The 21,439-nt window shown below is 41.2% G+C and overlaps 1 protein-coding gene across 1 annotated transcript in view; it reads left to right on the forward strand.

Moving 5' to 3' along the window:
• The window catches only part of LOC110967137 (leucine-rich repeat and immunoglobulin-like domain-containing nogo receptor-interacting protein 3), a 52,724-nt gene that overhangs the window by 23,085 nt on the left and 8,200 nt on the right, over positions 1 to 21,439 (forward strand). Inside the window, exons 2-3 of the mRNA XM_051952968.1 lie at positions 18,865 to 19,474; positions 20,598 to 21,341. Of these exons, the coding sequence (XP_051808928.1) occupies positions 18,920 to 19,474; positions 20,598 to 21,341 (1,299 nt within the window). The 5' untranslated portion in view covers positions 18,865 to 18,919. The remainder of the gene's footprint in view (positions 1 to 18,864; positions 19,475 to 20,597; positions 21,342 to 21,439) is intronic.

Consider the following 21,439-nt stretch of genomic DNA (forward strand, 5'->3'; position numbering starts at 1 on the left):
CATACATTCTCCTGTGACACACATACATTCTCCTTTCACACACATATATTTTCACTCTCTTACATGCATACATTCTCCTTTCACACACATATATTTTCCTTGCACACACATACATTCTTCTTTCACATACATATATTTTAATATTCACGCACACACACATTCTGCTTTCACATACATACATTTTCACTCATGCACACACATACATTCTCCTCTCACATGCATATATTGTCACACTTGCACGTACATACATTCTCCTTTCACATTCATACATTCTCCTAAATAAATAGACATATATGTATATGTACAAAGAAAATATATGCATGAAAGAGAAGAATGTATGTATGTAAGAGGAGAATGTAGGTGTGTGAGAGGAGAATGTATGTATGTGCGAGAGAGAATAGTGGAAAAGGAAGTAAGTATAGTGGAAAAGGAAGTCCATCGTTTTTTGCGCTGTGATTGGCTGAAAAGCTCAAGTGGGCGGTGATGTTCAGGTAACGGTTACCATGGCAGGTGGAGAGGAGTCCCGAGCGCTTCAGCAAGCCATTGGGGTTTTAAGAAACGTTTTGTCATCCCCAGAAACGGTCACGTATTATCGTCATCGCTTGAGCAGCAGGCGACAGGTTTATCTGCACCAAACTTTACTCACAGCACTGTGGAAAGTGAGATGAGACAACTTTTCAGACCTGCAAACTTCCAAGTCGCTGCAGCGGGACAAGCAGCTAACGCTAACGCTACACAAGGCCGAACTGGAGGATTACGTGTAGCGTTAGCTGCTTGTCCCGCTGCAGCGACTTGGAAGTTTGCAGGTCTGAAAAGTTGTCTCATCTCACTTTCCACAGTGCTGTGAGTAAAGTTTGGTGCAGATAAACCTGTCGCCTGCTGCTCAAGCGATGACGATAATATGTGACCGTTTCTGGGGATGACAAAACGTAGTGTCGACAGATACGTACCCGTAGCCTGTGGCCTACGGATACGGCACTTTACCTTAACATAAATATTAATGAGATGAACATGAATATTAATGAGTCGGCTGATGAACGCGCTTTGTGATTGGCTGGTAATCCGACGTACATAAATATTAATGAGCCGTCTTGGTAATCCAAGTGATGAAGGCGCTTCCGTGATTCGAGGTGAATCTGCGTACCGAGCCTGTCATGTCAGTCATCTGCTGTTCTCTTTTCTATCATGCATAATGTGTTATAAATATCATTATCTGACTTTTTCACTGACAGTGATTTGGGGGTTGAAATCGGCACTACTATTAAAAATAGCAAAACTTATTCACATGACCCTGTTCTAATAAAGCACAAACAGCAAACAAAACAAATGGCAGAACTAACAGCCAGCAAACGAAAAGTATTTTTTTACCTTCAAAGGTAGCGACAGACTATTACATATGGGAGACGCCAGTGTTTACAAACAGTGACGTCACGAAGTCACGTGATTACCGCGCTGGTTGGCAAAAGGAACCAGAGGAACAATGGCTGATGCGAACTATCCTTCCGTGAAATTGTCCGATTATGCTCAATCCTTATCACCTGAGGCCCGACAAAGATACGTGAGTAAGCTGAGATATCAGGGAAACAGTAAAACCTTGCCAGATCCCTACAATTTGAAGACTGGGTGGGTTGACGATCCTTCATTGTGGGCGGACATTTCCTTCACCGACATTTATTTTTAATTGATTGACACCGCTGGGCAGTTCACCCACCCAAAAATATATAATTATGAATTAAAAATAATATATCTTCTGTTAATCTTCAACAAGATGTCAAAGAAACGTCAATACGTTGCTGTATTTTTTGTCTGCAGTATGGCTTCTATGTAACAGTAACAGACCCACAGCATTTTTTAATTCTAAAAAAACGATCGCTAGACGCATACAGAAACAAATGTGGTTACAAATAGGAGGCTGCTGGCTTAAGGAGATGTTATTGAATATACTTCAATCGACTTTAGTATACTTTCATCGCCTAAAAAGTGATCGGTAACACATGACAACACTGAACCAAACCGAAAGTGTAGAGATCGCTTCACGCTAAGGATGCGACACTAAATCAATATCTTTTGGTAAATAAGCTCAAAGTTGGACATACTAAACATGCTAAACTATTGAATAGTTTACCTGAAGAAAAGTGGGAGCCACAAACACGATCTCTGCTGCTTACTGGGATACAATTTGTCCTGTTGATGGCTGAAGCCACCGCCATCTTCTCTCTCCTGACATCGGTATTCGGTGAAATTCCAAGCCTGATCCCTTCTCAAAACGCTTCGTACAACCAACAACTACACACGCTATTACCATTGTGGTAAATACATGTGCAATTTCATTCATGAAAAGCGATAACTTTCCGTATTTGTTTCAAACCCGATACCGTTCTCGTAGCAAGCTGTTATGTTACTGCCGGTTCTTGCCAACCAGTAGCAGTCTTGTACCACGTGACCACAGCAAATGACGACACGCTGGCGTCTCCCATTAACAACCTAAACAAAACCCTGACGTATTTTCAACGTCTGTCAACACAGACACTGCACGTCAGTCACTTTAATGTTAGCGGACTCTGTTGAATGGCTAATTTACATCACCACAAACAAATCTCACAATATCACAGTAAATCGAGTTTGTGGGTTTTTTAAATTCATGCCGAATTAAAGAGCTGCTCCTCATCATTCACGAGTGTTTGTTTCATATTCGACATCCTTAACTTTATCTTGTAAATTAGCGTCCGAAATTAAATTGGAACATTTGCAATGGAGTTCGTCAGCCGCTTCCACCACTGAACGCGGTAAACTAATTATAGGAACTGGACTTCAAACAATTTAGACACGGCGTCTAAAAGCGTAAAAACTGCAATGTCTAAAGTGTGAGAGGAGACGGTGTATTTTTGGTTAAATTATACAATGTTCGCCGTCAAAGTCATTCATATAAACTGCCTGTAATGTGCAGCAAATAGTAGTTAACCGGCGCCAGCTCTTCAGTGACCTTAACGGGTCCGTACCTCTAGTACAGATGCTACAGGTACGGGTCCATACCTGTAGCATCAACCAGGACAAAATGTTTCTTAAAACCCCAATGGCTTGCTGAAGCGCTCGGGACTCCTCTCCACCTGCCATGGTAACCGTTACCTGAACATCACCGCCCACTTGAGCTTTTCAGCCAATCACAGCGCAAAAAACGATGGACTTCCTTTTCCACTATACTTCCTTCCTTTTCTACTATTCTCTCTCGCACATACATACATTCTCCTCTCACACACCTACATTCTCCTCTTACATACATACATTCTTCTCTTTCATGCATATATTTTCTTTGTACATATACGTATATGTCTATTTATTTAGGAGAATGTATGAATGTGAAAGGAGAATATATGTACGTGCAAGTGTGACAATATATGCATGTGAGAGGAGAATGTATGTGTGTGCATGAGTGAAAATGTATGTATGTGAAAGCAGAATGTGTGTGTGCGTGAATATTAAAATATATGTATGTGAAAGAAGAATGTATGTGTGTGCAAGGAAAATATATGTATGTAAAAGGAGAATGTATGTGTGTGAGAGGAGAATGTATGCGTGTAAGAGAGTGAAAATATATGTGTGTGAAAGGAGAATGTATGTGTGTCACAGGAGATTGTATGCGTGTCACAGGAGAATGTATGTGAGTATGAGAGAAAATATATGTGTGTGAGAGGACGAGAATGAATTAAGTCTTGTACGGCCCCTCATACAAAACCCAGAAAATGTATGTAAATGGTAAAGTTATTGTATTATTGATGCCCCAGCTGCAGGAAAACGACTCCCCTTATATTACACATGTGTAAACATGTATCTACATGTGTGTGTTGCCTTGTGCTCAGCATGTGTGTTTTATATGAAAAACATGACAATATATCGGTGTTTATATGTCGAACGATCTATTTTTAAATCTGCGTCTTTGTGCTTTTGTTCCATGAGGATGAAATGTGAAAGATCGTCACAGAAAGGCAACAGATGGGACACAACAGGTTTATAGATGAATTCGTAGATGTTTGTTCTACTTCTGAGGAGAACAAACAGCATTTGAAGTGATTCAGTGGCTGCTGCAGTGTTTTGTTTTTGTTTTTGTTTTTCCCTTTAATCCCACCATCCCTCCGCGTATATTTATCACAACTGTCAACACGACTGCCTTCAGCTGCCAGATTACAGCCAGTGAGAGAAGGAGAAACAAAGACAGAGCGAGAAAATGAGATGGAAACTGTGTGTGTGTGTGAGAGAGAGAGAGAGAGAGAGAGAGAGAGAGAGAGAGAGAGAGAGAGAGAGAGAGAGAGAGAGAGAGAGTGTGTGTGTGTGTGTGTGTGTGTGTGTGTGTGTGTGTGTGTGTGTGTGTGTGTGTGTGTGTGTGTGTGTGTGTGTGTGTTATAGGTTTACATGTAGGATTCCAGTTTAATCTATTTTTGGTGCACGGGGGATTTCACACAAAGTCTGCTGTGAAAGCTGAGACACTGAAAACTATTTAGCACTTCATTTTGTGGCTATGAATACTTTCAGCCAATTTTCATTTCTTACAGTTGCCAGTTATTACTGTAATCCAGCCAACCAGCTGCAGCACAATGGACGGCTGCTTGTCTCGACAGGTGGATGGTTTACTGAAGCGTTTGTCTTTCAGGGCTCGTTTGCAGCGAGCACAGAGTAAATAATTACAGCAGAAAAATATATTGATGCACAGATAGAATCATTTCAGAGGACTGAAACGTGCCCACACACACACACACACACATACACTCTTTGCATTGATGTTTGTCACGGATTTGATGGTCTGGACTCCGCTGCATAGATGCTCATTATAACAAAGAGGAAAATAACAAAGCCAAGTATTGAGTGGGAGCGAAATCAAGTGAGAAACAAAGTCACAAAAGACATCAAAGAAGTGAGGCAATATATAAGATAGATATTCTCTGTGACACATTTGATGTCGCGTGTATCTGCTGAAGTCCAACTTGAGATGTGAGAGACTGGTGACAAATTAAAGGAAAAACTTCAATCTTTGATCCTGTGGGGCATTTTGTTGGCATGGTTTGAGTCCATTTGTCCCCTTAGAAGGAAGAGTCACTGCAAATCAATATTAAGTTGTTCTGAGTGATCGCATTTATCCTGTGATGAAACATTTTATCCTGGTGGAAGCGGTCTCTTCCAGGATGACAGTGTCTCCATCGATAGGACACAGAGGGTCACTGAATGCTTTGATAACCTGTTTGCCTGCTTTTTTTAAATGCTATTTTACATTTTAAGTGTGAATTGCTAGCCTAGCCATGCTAGAGCCACGTTTCTGAAGGCACAAGGGTCTAGGCACGCTCGACAGGGAGGGAGGCGGGCTAAAAGGTTGTCTATCAAATCCCTCTGCAGCAACTGGGTAGGTATACAACCAATCAGCGCACTGAATAGGCTGATGGAGTTCCTAGAGCACCGACGGATTGTGGCTAAGTCCCATTAGCTTCCCAACCAGCGGAGCCGCGGAGCCAACTGGTATATTAAGGATTTGCCATACCCCGTCGGCATAAGTCCAAATACGTCTTTCTTCTCAATGAAACACTTAAGTGCCGTCCTTTGTTTATCTTTCAAGTTGAATTTTAGCTTCAAATCTTTAAGGGCTGTGGCCAAAGCCGAGTCGAAAGATAACTGTTTATTGTGTGCCGGTTGTTTCTGTCAGAATCGTCGCACCTCTGTCGTCACTTCGTTACGCCTGCCTTCTGACTACACTTCATGGTGATTCGTCCGGCCAGTTTTAGGAGAATCCAGCCTCGAGCCTTATGGAGGGTAACTAGACCCACCCTGGCAGAGAATTAAATTCGTTGCCGTGGGTTGTCTAGCGCGGCTAGGCTAGTAAATTGCAGTTTTTGTGACATTTTCATTTATTTCCGAATTTAAAAATATAGAAAAAGAAAAGGAAAAATTCCATAAAATGTCAATGCTTTAACAGTGACTTTGGAGAAGACTTGGGGATTCATTTTCCTGATCCACATCCACAGACATAACGTTTAGATAATGGTGTTCAATGATGCATGTGCTCTAAACTTCCATTGAAGATGGAAGACAATTTCACCCAGACAATTTCATGTTCTCCATGAAAACACACATTTTTATTCATGTGCTAACATAACTGCATAAGGGTTTTCTAATCATCAATGAGCCTTTCAACACCATTAGCTAACACAATGTAGCATTAGAACACAGGAGTGATGGTTGCTGGAAATGTTTCTCTGTACCTCTATGTAGATATTCCATTAAAAATCAGCTGTTTCCAGCTAGAATAGTCATTTACCACATTAACAATGTCTAGACTGGATTTATGATTGATTTAATGCTATCTTCGTTGCAAAAGCTGCTTTTCTTTCAAAAATAAGGACATTTCTAAGTGACCTCAACTTTTGAACGGTAGTGTATGTGTAGGAAAAGAAGTAATTTAGATCTTTTACAGCAGTTTTGGGTGGTTACTTCTTAATATTTGGTGGTACTGACATGATGTAGCTCTAAAAAGTCACCTTGTCCATAAATATATCAGTCATACAAACATACTGCAAATGCTAGCAGGTCAGCAAGCTGTAAATGATTTGAGAGGACTATTCAACAATGCATCTTGTCCCTTCCACATTTTGAGTGTTTCCATTCACAGGATGATATTTCTGCTTATACAGTGTTTGTGGTAATGTTCAAGTCATGGTCGTTTTTGAATAAGCTGAGTGTTCCAAATATTTCACTGTGGCAACAGTACAGACAGCAAAAAACAGTCTACATGGTGTGTTTCAGTCCATCTGTTTCAATGGACATTTTCAAACTGTACATAGCCTTGAGTGGAAATGTTGGATTTTTAAAAAAACAAAATTAAATATTGCAAGGATTTTTATTCATGGCAGCAGAGAAAAATTGTAACAATTACAAGCAGAATGTTAAAGTGTAAAGGAAACAGATGTAGTCAACAACATCATGACATGAAGCATGTTAAACATCCACTGATGCTTCAGTTCCACTGGAGAGACAAAAAACAGCATCAAATCTGTGTGATGCAAAGAGGAGGCTGTAACATGGCTCAGACTGAATACTGTACATTATCATGAAAGCCGTATTTCTATAATTTGTTCTGCATTGTTCTCATTTATTGGACGTTTGTCTTGTTGCTCTCTGTTCTTCTGCCATGGTTTGATGGCACCTGATAGCAGCTGTTTATCTCAGTGAAACATCTCTTCTTCACGGAACAGAAACAGCCTCATTCAGATTAACAGATGATGTCTTGATGAAACCCCACTCTGGTTTTCTCGCTGTTTTGTCGGATGTGAGCGTAGCTTTCAGCACAGTTGATTATAACCATTCCAGTCAGCAGTACTGGTCTAGTCTAAGTGGAAAATGCTCTGAACTGGTTATCGTTGAACTTATCAAATGGAGTATTTAATGATTCCGTATTTGTTCCATATGTTGCCTTTTGGTTGACATTTTAGTGATATCCAGTCATTTTTTTATGAATAAATGATTGTTCCCATAATAAATGATTGTGGAGTTTATAAAGACATGATAATAATGAACATGAAAAACATTCAGGTTTTTTTTTACTTTTAATAAAAAATGTTTGCAAGATATATCCCATAGACTTCAACAGTCCCTCAATTAAATATTGACTCATCTTCATAATACTGTATCAACTAGGATATTAACCCTCCTGTTGTCCTCATTTACAGGCACCAAAAATATTGTTTCTTTGTCTAAAAAAAATCAAAAAATTCAGCAAAAAAATTCCTCAAATTTCTGAAAATTTGCAAAACCTTCAGGAAGAAAATTCCAGTAATTCCTTAAAAATTTCCCTTAAAAGTTTTATTTTTTAAAAAAAAATCCTCCAAATTTGGCAAGAAAGTTCTTGTACATATTATCAAAAAATGAGTAAAAATCTTCCAAAAAATCATAAAAATATCTAAAGTGATTACATATAAATCAGTAATACTTCTAATATTTTCTTTCAGAACATTCACAACAACATTCGCTGGATTTTGGTTGATTTTTTTGTGAATGCTCTTAAGAAACATTTTTGACATTTCTTTTATTTTCCACCCCAAAATGTTCAAAGATTTCCAAAAAATGTTGAAAATGTGGACCTCTGAAGTTTCACGGTGAAAAATGTTTTTTTTTCTCCACGTTTTCAAGCTTTAAAACGGGTCAATTTTGACCTGCAGGAAAACATGAGGGTTAAGACTTTTTAAATCCTGCCATGCAAATCAAGAAAGTTGCCAGTGTTAAGCACTTCTCCAAAACATTGTTCAACAACTCATCGTGACCCTTATTTGTCTTGCCTGGAGTCCTGGCACTCAGTTTTCATTTGCCTTAATGATGCAGCATTTGCCCGTTTAGAGTTGGTTGAAATCTCACAGCGAGCACATAACTCCAGTCCTAACCAGATTACACTGGCTCCACATTTGTTACAGAGTTAAATTTAACAGCCTCGATTGCTTTTAAAGCTGCTCTGGCTCCTCTCTACATCTTTTAACCCTTTATTCTAATAGCAATGTACAGTCCAGGCTTTAAACAAAGGTGGACCATTTACCGTTTTAGTCCCAACATTTAAATCCACCATAACAGTCAGAACAGATTTGTCACTGTCTGAGCTCAAAAAGCTTTAAAAAATCAACCTGAACAAACCAGCATTTGTTTAATACCTTACAAGTCTTGTGTTTTATTGTTCCGCTGTACTTTTCTTGACCTGTGTTTTATTTTTTCTCTTGTTTTGAAAGGTACCTTGTAATTCCAGTTTTAAAAGGTGCCATAGAAGTGACATTTTTTTTATTAATACTATTTTAAATCTGTATTTAAATTCCTCTACTCTCATCTAGGTCTGAAATGTCACTGATATCTCTATAGGCCCTCTACTCAACCATCTCGGATAAGTTCGTTTTTTTTATCATAAACTATTGATACTCTAACTGGTAAATTTGAGATGAACATATCAAGTGATTTTCAACACACTTTTTCCCCACATTTAAATTTGAGACTATGTTTGAACAACAATATCTGAGGAACTATTAAAGACAAGAGCCTGAAAATGTCACTGTTAATTCTCATCATGTTGTTGATTCAGAATCTGCAATATTAGTCACGTAAATCACAACGGCTCTGATTGTGGGGAGGTTGAAATATGAAAAGAATGTAATTAAGGCTGTCATTAAAAGACCCAACTTTGAGCACAAATTAACAAAAAAAAAATAACACAGCAGTCAAACAGTGATATTTTCTGTATAATTTGTTGTTTTTTTAATATGAGCATATTTTTCATTGAATGTTTGCAAAAAAAATCTGATAGAGATGATTGAGCAGAAAATGCTCTAAAAATGTAATGATTTAAGATGAAATGGTTCAGTGCTATCACCATCCAGTAGTTGCACAATCTTAAAAAAAATAATAAGAAGATAGAATTCTGTCATTACTCACAACATTAAAGGGGAACTTCAGTTTTTTTCAACCTGGGGTCTGTTTTCATGTCATTTCATACATGTGAGTGATGGAGAAATGAATTTTCGACATAGCTCCAGTATTTAGCCAGGCAGGCAGCTTAGCAGCTCAGCTAGCAGCTCAGCCAGCAGCTCGGCTAGCGAAAAGTATGGGGCAGCTGGCCCCCCAACGTCAAAGTCCGCCCTAACGTTCTTTATGCCCCTCACTGACCGGCTCAGATAGTCTCAATGAGTGTTCCACAACATACTAGAGATGAGAAGTGAACTAAAACCTCCACATTACCTGGCGATCGCTCTTTGTTGTGGACTTTGACGCGGGGGGGCCAGCTGCCCCATACTTTTTGCTAGCCGAGCTGCTAGCTGAGCTGCTAAGCTGCCTGCCTGGCTAAATACTGGAGCTATGTCAAAAATTCATTTCTCCATCACTCACATGTATGAAATGACATATGAAAACAGACCCCAGGTTGGAAAAAAACGAAGTTCCCCTTTAAGAAATCATTTAAGTCCTTGGATGTGCATGTGAACCAGATCTGCACCAAAAAATAATTTTGCACGTGGCAGCATTTCATACAAAGCTTTGGGTTTGACATATTCTACACAACAGACAAACTAATAACACCTCTTCTGCAGAGCTGGTTGCAATTGTCTCCATTTTCTTAATATGTGAGTGTGCAAGAGCCAAGGTTTACCATGTACAGTTATGTGGCTATTCATTGATTAACTGCCAACATGTCAGTATATTTTATGGATTAGCTGCGTGTGACTAATCACTCTGAGTGCCTTCTGCTGCACTGAATGAAACTGATACAGACTAAAGCTATCAGTGTCACAGGATTTGCCGATCCGACTCCCTGCTGCGCTCAGCGGCCCTCACCGAGTTCTCAGTGTTGGCCAAGTTCAAAGTGAAAGCATGATGCACTCACACACACGTGCACACACACACACACACACGCAGATGAAACGACCTTTTGGTCTCATCTCCCTTCTAATCCACTTAGTGTTGTCTACCTTCTTCCCACACGCCAATCCAGACAGCTCCTGTCTGAATTCAGGGACATTTATAGTGTGGGGGGGGGCGTGTGCATGTGTGTATCTTATTCAACACACAGTCGATGCAACATTCAAATTATTTTTAGCATGATGAAAGAAAATAGTATTTTTGGTGTGATGTTTGTTGAAGAAGTCATCTGAGGACGAGAAGAGATTCTCTCCTTAATGAACAAGCAGCACATATAGTTTTATTTATTTAAAAAAAACTGTCTTTTGGGGTTTTATCTTAGTTTGTTTTAGCTTTGTTTGTTGTGTTTTTGTTCCTCTGTGGCTGTCGAGCATTGTTCTTGATGCACTGTGCATCCTCTGCTGGTGTTAACTTTCTCTGTGATTTTGGCTTCTTACTTTCATGCAGTTAAAAAACTGAGGCCAGAGTCTGGCTTCCTCAGTTTGTGGTTCTTTTTTGCTAACTAACTCTTGGCAGTTGTGCCGTCTCACTGTGCTGTGCTTCTCAGGAAAGATGCAGACATCCATCAGCTTCAAGAAATCACAGAGATCTGTGAAGTATTTTGGGGATCACCCGGTTAGAGGGGAAACGGTACAGTAGGATGCTGTGTGAGTCAGAAAGTGTCTTTCACTTCGTGAAATATCATCCGCTGTACGAGGAGACAGTCATCAGCAGATGGGTGATACTTCCCCAAAGGATGATGACTGTTTGGTTAGGTGTGTGTGTGTGTGTGTGTGTGTGTGTGTGTGTGTGTGTGTGTGTGTGTGTGTGTGTGTGTGTGTGTGTGTGTGTGTGTGTGTGTGTGTGTGTGTGTGTGTGTGTGTGTGTGTGTGTGTGTGTGTGTGCGTGCATTTCTAACTGTGCTTCAGATTCATGTTGTCAGGAGTATATGAAAGAATTGGGAGTGACAGAGAAGATACACACGTGGACAAAATTGTTGGTACCCCTCAGTTAAAGAAGGAAAAACCCACAATTCTCACTGAAATCACTTGAAAATCACAAAAGTAACAATAAATAAAAATTTATTGAAAATTAAATAATCAAAAACAGCCATTACTTTTGAATTGTTGATTAACATAATTATTTAAAAAACAAACTAATGAAACAGGCCTGGACAAAAATGATGGTACCTCTATAAAAGATTGAAAACTATTTGACCAGAGTGACATGATTAACTCAGGTGTGTCATTTAATTGACATCACAGGTGTTTCCAAACTCATAATCAGTCAGTCTGCCTATTTAAAGGGAGACAAGTAGTCACCCTGCTGTTTGGTGAAAAGGTGTGTACCACACTGAACATGGACAACAGAAAGCGAAGGAGAGAATTGTCCCAGGACATCCGAAAAAAAATTATAGACAAACATCTTAAAGGTAAAGGCTATAAGACCATCTCTAAACAGCTTGAAGTTCCTGTGACAACAGTGGCTCATATTATTCAGAAGTTCAAGACCCACGGGACAGTAGCCAACCTCCCTGGACGTGGCCGCAAGAGGAAAATTGATGACAAATTGAAGAGACGGATCGTTGGAATTGTATCCAAAGAGCCCAGAGCAACCTCCAAAGAAATTAAAGGTGAACTCCAAGGCCAAGGTACATCAGTGTCAGATCGCACCATTCGTCGTTGTTTGAGCCAAAGTGGACTTCATGGGAGACGACCAAGGAGGACACCACTGCTGAAAAAAACTCATAAAAAAGCGAGACTGGAATTTGCAAAAATGCATGTTGACAAGCCACAAAGCTTCTGGGAGAATGTCCTTTGGACAGATGAGACCAAACTGGAGCTTTTTGGTAAGGCACATCAACTCTATGTTCATAGACTCAAAAACCAAGCATACGAAGAAAAGAACACTGTCCCTACGGTGAAACACGGAGGAGGCTCAGTAATGTTTTGGGGCTGCTTTGCTGCATCTGGCACAGGGTGTCTTGAAAGTGTGCAAGGTACGATGAAATCTGAAGACTATCAAGGCATTCTGGAGAGAAATGTGCTGCCTAGTGTCAGAAAGCTTGGTCTCAGTCGCAGGTCATGGGTCTTCCAACAGGACAACGATCCAAAACACACAGCCAAAAACACCCAAGAATGGCTGAGAGAAAAGCGTTGGACTATTCTAAAGTGGCCTTCTATGAGCCCAGATCTGAATCCCATTGAACATATGTGGAAGGAGCTGAAACATGCCATTTGGAGAAGACACCCATCAAACCTGAGACAACTGGAGCTGTTTGCTCATGAGGAGTGAGCCAAAATACCTGTTGACAGCTGCAGAACGCTCATTGACAAATACAGAAATCGTTTAATTGCAGTGATTGCCTCAAAAGGTTGTGCAACAAAATATTAAGTTATGGGTACCATCATTTTTGTCCAGCCCTATTTCATTAGTTTGTTTTTTTAAATAATTATGTTAATCAACAATTCAAAAGTGATGGCTGATTTTGATTATTTAATTTTCAATAAATTTTTATTTATTGTTACTTTTGTGAGTTTCAAGTGATTTCAGTGAGAATTGTGGGTTTTTCCTTCTTTAACTGAGGGGTACCAGCAATTTTGTCCACGTGTGTATGCTCCCTTGCACCCTCTGCACAGCAGCCCATCCACTCAGTGTACATGCATGCAGAGTGTGAGTGTGAAAGTGAGTGTGTGCATGAATTAATTAAGGATGCTTTGTATTAATGAAGCTTTTTATAAATGTGAAGAATTGCAACTGGATCTGACTTGCAGTTCATCTCAGAGAACTCTTTGACCTTCTGAACTCATTTTAAATCTCCATGGGCTCATTTTTCACTGTGATATCAAGTCCTCCACATCTGGAAACAGCCTCAGCATAAGTAGAAGTAGAGAGAACTCAAAAATATATTTCGTGCAGCACAACAAAGTGATCATGCCATAAAAATCAGCCAGAAAGATTGCAGAATTTTTATTATTTACAGAAACTCTTGAGGACAAACAATTGGTAATTTTTTAAATGAAGCATACAGAATAAAGTCAATAATTCCAATAATTGCATAGAGCTGGGTCAGCACAAGATTAACTCTAAACAAACTTTAATAACTTTTGGAGCTCTTTAAATTTAAGAAGTTTTAAAAGTGTGTGTGTTTAACTTTCCAAAAGCCCTTAATGACACCCGGGACTATTGAACGAACTGCAGGCAGCATCCTGTTGCTTGTGCTCTCAGAAGCGAACATTAAGACCTCAGTGCGATGGACTGGCATCATGCTGACAGATCAGGCAACTGAAGTTACCCTTTTATTGTTGTTTGAATGCAAACTATATTTCAGCCACAACATACTCTCCAGTTTTGACACAGTGCTTGTGGAGATAATAGATAATTCTGATCTTTTCCCTTTCTTTTGAAGAAGTGAAATAACTCACAGCCATCCACAGAAGCGTTTAGCTTTTTGAGTTTCCTTTGAAGACAGTAAAACCACAGTGAAAGTCAGCCTCAATCCCCAGGAGGTGGCGAGAGCAACCCTCTGAGCAGCAATAGCCACATTTATGAAAATACATGAGGCTGAAATTAAGCCAGAATTTTCTCTTAGGTGGTAGAGAAAGGAAAAGAAAAAATTCACTTATGACATTTTGATCTAAACAGTGTAGAGTTGGTCTGCTAACTGCACCAAAACATCACACCATGGATCTAGTCCTACTATCATACTTTCAAGAATAAAGTAATTTTGTAATTTGTGCCTTAATCTCTTCTGATTAAAGATAGATTTGAAACAAGATGATTTCTCCCTTTAATTTAGACTTCAGTATATCAGACTTCTGAAAGGGACTTCAAAGCCAGAAGTGAGTTTGAACACTATCTGTCCGATGAAACATTTCTTCAGCAGCCAAGTCAAAGGTCTGTGTTTTTGGATCTAATCAGCTGAAGGTCAAACCAGGCAGCATGTCAGTCTCAATCAGTCCACACTCGCTGCTTCGGTGATTTAGAGTTCTAAGAAGAGGAAGAGGATGCAGCTCCAGTAGGATTTCATAGCGTCAAGTGCCGAGTTGAGTATCATCTCTTTTTGCAAACAACTGCAGTGTCCTTCACGTTTCAAACTGCAGCTCAGTGAACTGATGTCAGTTTGAAAAATGCTCTGTTTACCCAGCGAGCATTGAGAGCTGTGGTTTATGCTCACACTGTCGTTGCCTGTCACTTGCCGCGGCTGTGATGAAAGTCATGATGGTGACAAATGACCAAAACTTTGTAAATATTGACCCAGTGTTTATATTCTGTTCTACGTTTTCTTCATCTTTCTGTTCCAGCTGTTAATTTGTAACGGAGCCGTGCGTTCACACTGCAGGCGTTGTCATCGCTGTGGGGATGCTGCTCTCTTCCCAAAGCTTCTTCCACCTTCTTTTTTTCCTCCTAATTATACTATGATGGCAGTTTTCCTTTGTTGTCATCAAGGGTTTAGGCTTGGGCGTTGGTTTTGTTTTTCCCTTTCTAGATAAGAGAGATTTGAATCCTTTTGGGATGTTAACTTTAATCAAGTTTGACACTAAAAGCCGTATCTGACTTTTCATACTTACTTATGTCGATTTGCACAAGTTTATATTTATTATAGATTAAAAAATGATCTGATTTGAATAAATTTAGCGTAGCTGTCTTCCCCCTGACCATTCACAATCCTCTCCCCCTACTCATTACAGCTGTACCACAGAGCTGCTAAGCTGTATCCCTCACTTCACTGTGGTGCTTAAAACGGAGTGACTAAGCACAGATTTAATATTGGACTTATAACTACTTAGCCATGGAAAGTACAAACTGTCAGCTTTCCTCTGAAATGTAAAAACTTGTCAAGTTTGCAGCTCGGCTTGTTTGCAACAATAAAATGTAAAAGCTTTCATAACCTGCTGACTGCTTGACTGCTTCTACATCCTGAAAGCTAAACTGTGATTTTTTTTTTTTGAGGTTTTTATTGACTGTGTCTGTGTGAGAGTGAGAGAGAGAATGAAGGCCAGAGAGAGCAGGGAAAGAAGAGACACTAAAGAAGGGATATTGAGGAGATCCACGCTCTGCTGGCCAAATATAAAGGCTACCAGTCAGCATGCATGACCCATTTAGGCACACTGCCTTACAAATACACAGCAGACAATAACCACAGCCTTATTTTCCTGCAGTTATTTAGGAGTAATGTTTTAAATCAGAATTACCAGACTACATAAAGTAGGCGAAGCAGCCGGTGTCTGAAACATCTGGCTGTGGTCATCAGTGTTGTGCCCGTACAGCTGGTGATGTATGTATGACTGGGCAGGGATGTTGTTCCACAGCACCTGTTCATTAGGTCAGCTTTCAAAAAACGGAGTTATTTTTAGCCTTTTGGCTGATTTTCCTTCCTTTTTTCTTCCCTTTTCTCCCTGGACAGCTGGCCAGTGGCAGACTCTGCCTTCCTCACTGTCCGGATAGTTGTGGGATTTGCCCCGGCTGTTGCCTCAACATCTGGCAGATGATAATTTACAGCTTGTAGTGTGACGCTGTGTGTGTCCGCTATCCAGGTGCAAGAAAAAGATGCAACACTGACTGTGCGCTCTTTAATTTTGAAGAAGTATATGGAGGCAGGCAGATCTACAGGAGGACACAGGCTGCTGTTAAAACGATCTGCAAAAACAACAATAGGAGGAAAGAAAAAAAAAACATCCTCAGTATTTGGCATGGAGGCCAGAGTCAAGGTGTGTGTTTATTCGCCTGCTCACTGGATGATGCTCAGACTCCTCTGGGTCCATGTGTTTGATGGAGTGTGTGTGTTTCTGTGAGGTTTAAGGATCCCTGCCTGTCCTTGAGTCAAGCAGTGAGGACCTTGTCTGCCTCGACCATGTCAGCTCACTGATTCATGCTGTGACTCTGCCACTGACCCGTAGGATGACTCTCAGAGGGGGTGTGGAGACAGGTTGCATCCATCACACCAAGAGCTGGGCACATGTGCACCAACACACAAACACAAACAGACACTAGATACACTCGCAACAACACAGAGAGCCTATAGTCACGCTATGTTTTCCACAGCTGTGCTTCGAGCTAAATGCTACTGTCAACATGCTAACAAGCTCTCAGAATGATTTTAGCCCACTGATGTTTACAGGCGTAGGGTTACATCTTTGTTTAAGCTTGCCACAGTGCTTACATTTACAGTGCCAAGAACTGTTCAGGTTGGTAGAAAAAGAAAAAATGGCACCAAATGAAGGACGCTAGCATTTTTGCAAAACATCACAAACATCCTCAGGGGACCTTGAATGTCTGTCTGATTTAATGTCAGTTGAAAAATAATAATAAGAGGATTCATCATGTGAGCACCATGAACGTCTGCACAAGATGTGGCAGTTTATCTCATATATGTTGAAGTATTTCAGTGATTCAGGGAAACTTTTGACCGACTGCTGGTGTCAGACAGAATGAGAGGATAACCAAAGCTAGTGAGACTACAACAATTTTTCAAGTCAACCCATCTGACAGTGGTTGAGATATTTCAGTCTACATCAAAGAAATGAACTGACTGAGGGACCAATTAACCAACCCTGCAAATCCCCAGATCTGCTTGCACAGTTAATAAACTTAAATATTAAACAGAGTAAAAGGCACAAGAAGAGAAATTCGCATCATGCCACCACCATAAAATGCATCCTGAAGACGCAGAGACACAGAAACTAATGTTGTTCGAGTTTGTCCTATAAACGGCTCATTATTTCAGAACAACTCTATACTCATGTTAGTTTTCCTGATCTCTCTGTTCCTCTCATGGGCTCTATTCCAGTGAGACGCTGAGGTTTGCTGCTCTGTTGTTGTGGTCATGGTGAGTTGCTGCTGGTTGACAGTGCGAGGATGAGTTGCTGCTGAGAAGTGGGTCAGTTTGTGCAGCCGGCTGCACAGCAGCCTGTCTGTGCCTGAGTTTTGTCTCCCAGCGAAAGGAAAGATCATACCAGATTTCAGCCAGATCCTTCAGATACAGGATCTGTAAACAGAGCATTTTTCAGGCCTGTTGAAAATTGAGGGACTTATCCACCCTGAGGGTTAGGAGATGAGACAGAATCTCTGGGGGTTTTACTGCTGTTTGTGTGTGTGTGATCATGTGTGGAAAATATGCGAGTGTTGTGCATGTGTGCAAAGAATTTGCCATCATTTAAATTTAGCTTAAATCCCATTTCACCCTGTTTGATCCTATTGATGCCAACGCATTGAAACAGTCAGATATGACGTTCAAGGGACTGTTTGCTAAATCCAAGTTGCTAGAAAGAGACTTAAAGCAAAGCCTCCAGCCGAGAGAGAGAGAGGCGACTTTTGGATCTTTTATCTGTGTGATTCGCCCTCAGAACACTGACCGTTAAGCGCAAAACAACCCGTATATTGTTAATATGTTTGACTCTGATTTCCCCTGCCGCGAACATCTGAGTGCATTTTAACATCATGCTACCTGCTGATGATATTTTGTCACTTCATCTGAAAAGCTAACAAACGAGTTTAGCATCACATGCTTCTGGCACTTATAAGCAGTTTGGGTTTGAAACCAAAAAACTTTCTTCTGTCCTTCTTGTTAAACAGTATTTTCCTCAAACTGGAGAGCATTCCTACCATTTGCTGCTAATTAGAAGGACGCAGAGCTGGCTTCCAGATCTAATGCCAGGTGCTCTTTGACTGTCTCCATGTTGAAAACGCCGTGTGGGAGAAATGACCAGTTGCCTGAAGAAATGTTAAAGCACAAGTGATTCATCTTGTATTCATGCAATGAGTATGAAAAGGATTTTTAATTCATATCCAGCAAATTGTCGAGCCTACGCAATCATGCATCAACAAATACCTGATCAAACACATAATCTGACTTGGATATTCAGTGATTCATCTACTTCTGCTCACGTTTCAAAGGTGCAGTGCATGGCTTCCAGGTGTAATGTGATTGTTGAGGAGCTCAGTCTGTGTTTATACGTGGTGATAATAAATTCATTGTGTTTGTCAAAATGGAGCAGACGGTCTCAGTGCTGCAAAGAGAGCAGAGGAGATGCAAGATGTATGAATTTAGCTGAAGCAAGAAACTCTCTCACATGGCTCCCAGCATCCCAGCTCTCCAACAGATAGATGAATTAGTGAAATGACAAATTATCTTAAATTTCTCAAAGCAATCTGTGTTCCTGTTGTGGGGTTCACCAGCTGTATTTTACTGTTGTGCTGTGATATGTTTCAAATCTCCACAGCTTTCTCTGCAATATCACTTAAACTGCAGGAGACCTAATTCACAGCAGTGTGGATGTAGTTTTAATGAGCTTGGGAGATGATAGGAGATAGTCTCTCTTATTTCTTTCTCACATCTTCTGTTTTGTTCCTCATCCTGCCTTTGTTCTTTCCTTTTTTATATATGTGCTGCTTTTCCCTGTGTTGTGCCTTGCAGGTTTATTGTGCGCTGACTGCTTCTCTTTCCTCTGCCTTGTCTTGCAGGTATCTGGTGCACTGACCCTGCCTGCAACAGGCGAGGAGTCAGAGGACCAGGGCCATGATTGGCTCTCCTGGCCCTGGTGGGCGTGCCTTAGTGCCATGGCCGAAGGTGTGGCGGTGGGTCCTGGCTGCTTCACTGGCAGCTGCGATAACTTTGACGCTGCCAGGGAGCAGCCAGGCCTGCCCGCCACGGTGCGAGTGCTCGGCCCAGCTGAGGTCGGTGTCGTGCCAGCGGCGGAGGCTCACCAACATCCCGGAGGGCATCCCCACTGAGACACAGCTCCTGGACCTCAGCAAGAACCGGCTCCGCTGGGTGCAGACAGGTGATCTGACACCGTACCCACGGCTGGAGGAAGTGGACCTCAGTGAGAACCTCATCGCCACATTAGAGCCGAATGCCTTCTCAACCCTCCAGAGTCTTAAAGTGCTGAAGTTAAGAGGCAACCAGCTGAAGTTAGTGCCCATGGGGGCTTTTGCCAAGCTGGGCAATCTGACCAGCCTGGACCTGAGCGAGAACAAGATGGTGATTTTACTGGACTACACCTTCCAGGACCTGAGGAATCTGAAACACCTGGAGGTGGGAGACAACGACCTGGTTTATATTTCCCACAAGGTAAGCTCTGCAGCATCTGGATTACAACTGTTTTTACTAATGTAAAACTGGATGAAAGAACATTTGCTTCATTTAATAAATCCTCCTTAGAAATATTTTTTTCATTGCAATTAAATATGTTCTGTAGTTTTCCATAGACAGCAAACAAAGCAGTTGTTTGTCCTGGTTTAGCTGAGAAATATGTAGGTTAACATTTTTGGGAATTCGACTCACTGAATATAAAAACACAGCTAGCAGCCAGTTAACTAAACCCCTGGACATCCCTCCCATCCCAAACAGACAGAAAAACACGCAACTTAAAGTTCTGTTTGTCACTGGAGGCCCAGGACTACAAGTTTGAAGAAGCCAATTACACCTCCACAGTTTTCTTTTTGTCTTGAAAAGTTAATAGAATATTTAAAGTTCAAATTGTTTTTTACTTGCAAATGGCAGCATACATATTCAAAAACAGCAGGTTTTGCTGACAAAATCTATCATTTTCCTTCTTGTAGCTTATAGTATACTGAGTGTGTTTAGTTCAGTGCTTCAAAAACTGAAGTGTTTCAATAAAAAGTTGAGGTTGCATGAGTTATGTGTGAGATGATTAACTGGTTGGGTGCAGTGATTTTGTGGAGTCCCCTCTGGTTGGCTGGCAGCCTTATCTTGACAGAGTCAGGTTTGTTGTTTCCTCTTGTCTGTGTGAAGTGAACTAAACAGCAACTACTTGTAGACTTTTATTCATATGTTGAACTATTGCTAAAACAAGGAACTATTGTGTGTTTATTGTGGAAGACAAGGAAAGAAAGCCACAACTTCACCCATCAACACATTCATTTAATCATTTGTATTTTATGAGCATGCACAGTATATATACATGTTTTTTTAGCTACTATAAGAGTCTGAAACCACTTCTCTTAGTCACCCAGACTCCTAGAGTTTCTTAACAGAGACAAAATGTTGATCTAAGACCCTTGCTTATATCATTCCAGTGGATTGCTGTGTTTTTGTCACCATTTAGGTGTGAACATACATTCTTTCCTGTGTCTGCTTCTCTTAACATCACAATTAAAGCTCCCCTGCAGGTCGTCATGCATATATGTAGATCAAATTAAAAATAGTCTCATCATGTCTTTCTGCTCCTCAGGCCTTCTCAGGGCTGATGGGGCTGGAGGATCTCACAATAGCGCGCTGCAACCTGACATCCATCTCTGGCCAGACGCTGTCCTACCTCCGCAGCCTGGTCACGCTTCGCCTTCACCACCTCAGCATCACTGCCCTGGAGGACCAGAACTTCCGCAAGCTGTCCAACCTGCGGGGTCTGGATATCGATCACTGGCCGTACCTGGAGTACATCTCCCCTCTGAGTTTTCAGGGCCTTGACCTCCACTGGCTCTCAATCACCAACACCAACATCACCTCCGTCCCCTCGGCCTCCTTCAAGAACCTGGTGCACCTCACGCACCTCAACCTGTCCTACAACCCCATCACCACACTGGAGCCTTGGGCTTTCAAGGACCTACTGAGGCTGAAGGAGCTCATGATGGTGAGCACCGGGTTGATGACGGTGGAGCCCCACGCTCTCGGAGGTCTCCGACAGATCCGGGTTCTCAACTTCTCATCCAACGACCTGCAGACTCTGGAGGAGGGCTCCTTCCACTCTGTCAACAGCCTGGAGACCCTCAGAGTGGACGGGAACCCCCTGCTGTGTGACTGCCGTCTGTTGTGGATCCTGCAGAGACGCAAGACCCTCAACTTCGACGGCAGAGTGCCGGTGTGTGCGGGGCCGGTGGAGGTGCAGGGGGTCAGCCTCAGCACCTTCACCGATTCTGCACTCTTCGATCACTTCACATGCCAGAAACCTAAGATACGCAACCGCAAGATGCAGCAGGTAATGAGGCTGATTTAGCTTAAAACATTTCCTGATTTGATTATTGATGAGTTGTACAAAGAATTGCGTAATTTTGCCAGATTTTGCTGTGTTTTTAG

This window comes from Acanthochromis polyacanthus, chromosome 9 (genome assembly GCF_021347895.1).
Source record: "Acanthochromis polyacanthus isolate Apoly-LR-REF ecotype Palm Island chromosome 9, KAUST_Apoly_ChrSc, whole genome shotgun sequence".
NCBI lineage: Eukaryota > Metazoa > Chordata > Actinopteri > Pomacentridae > Acanthochromis > Acanthochromis polyacanthus.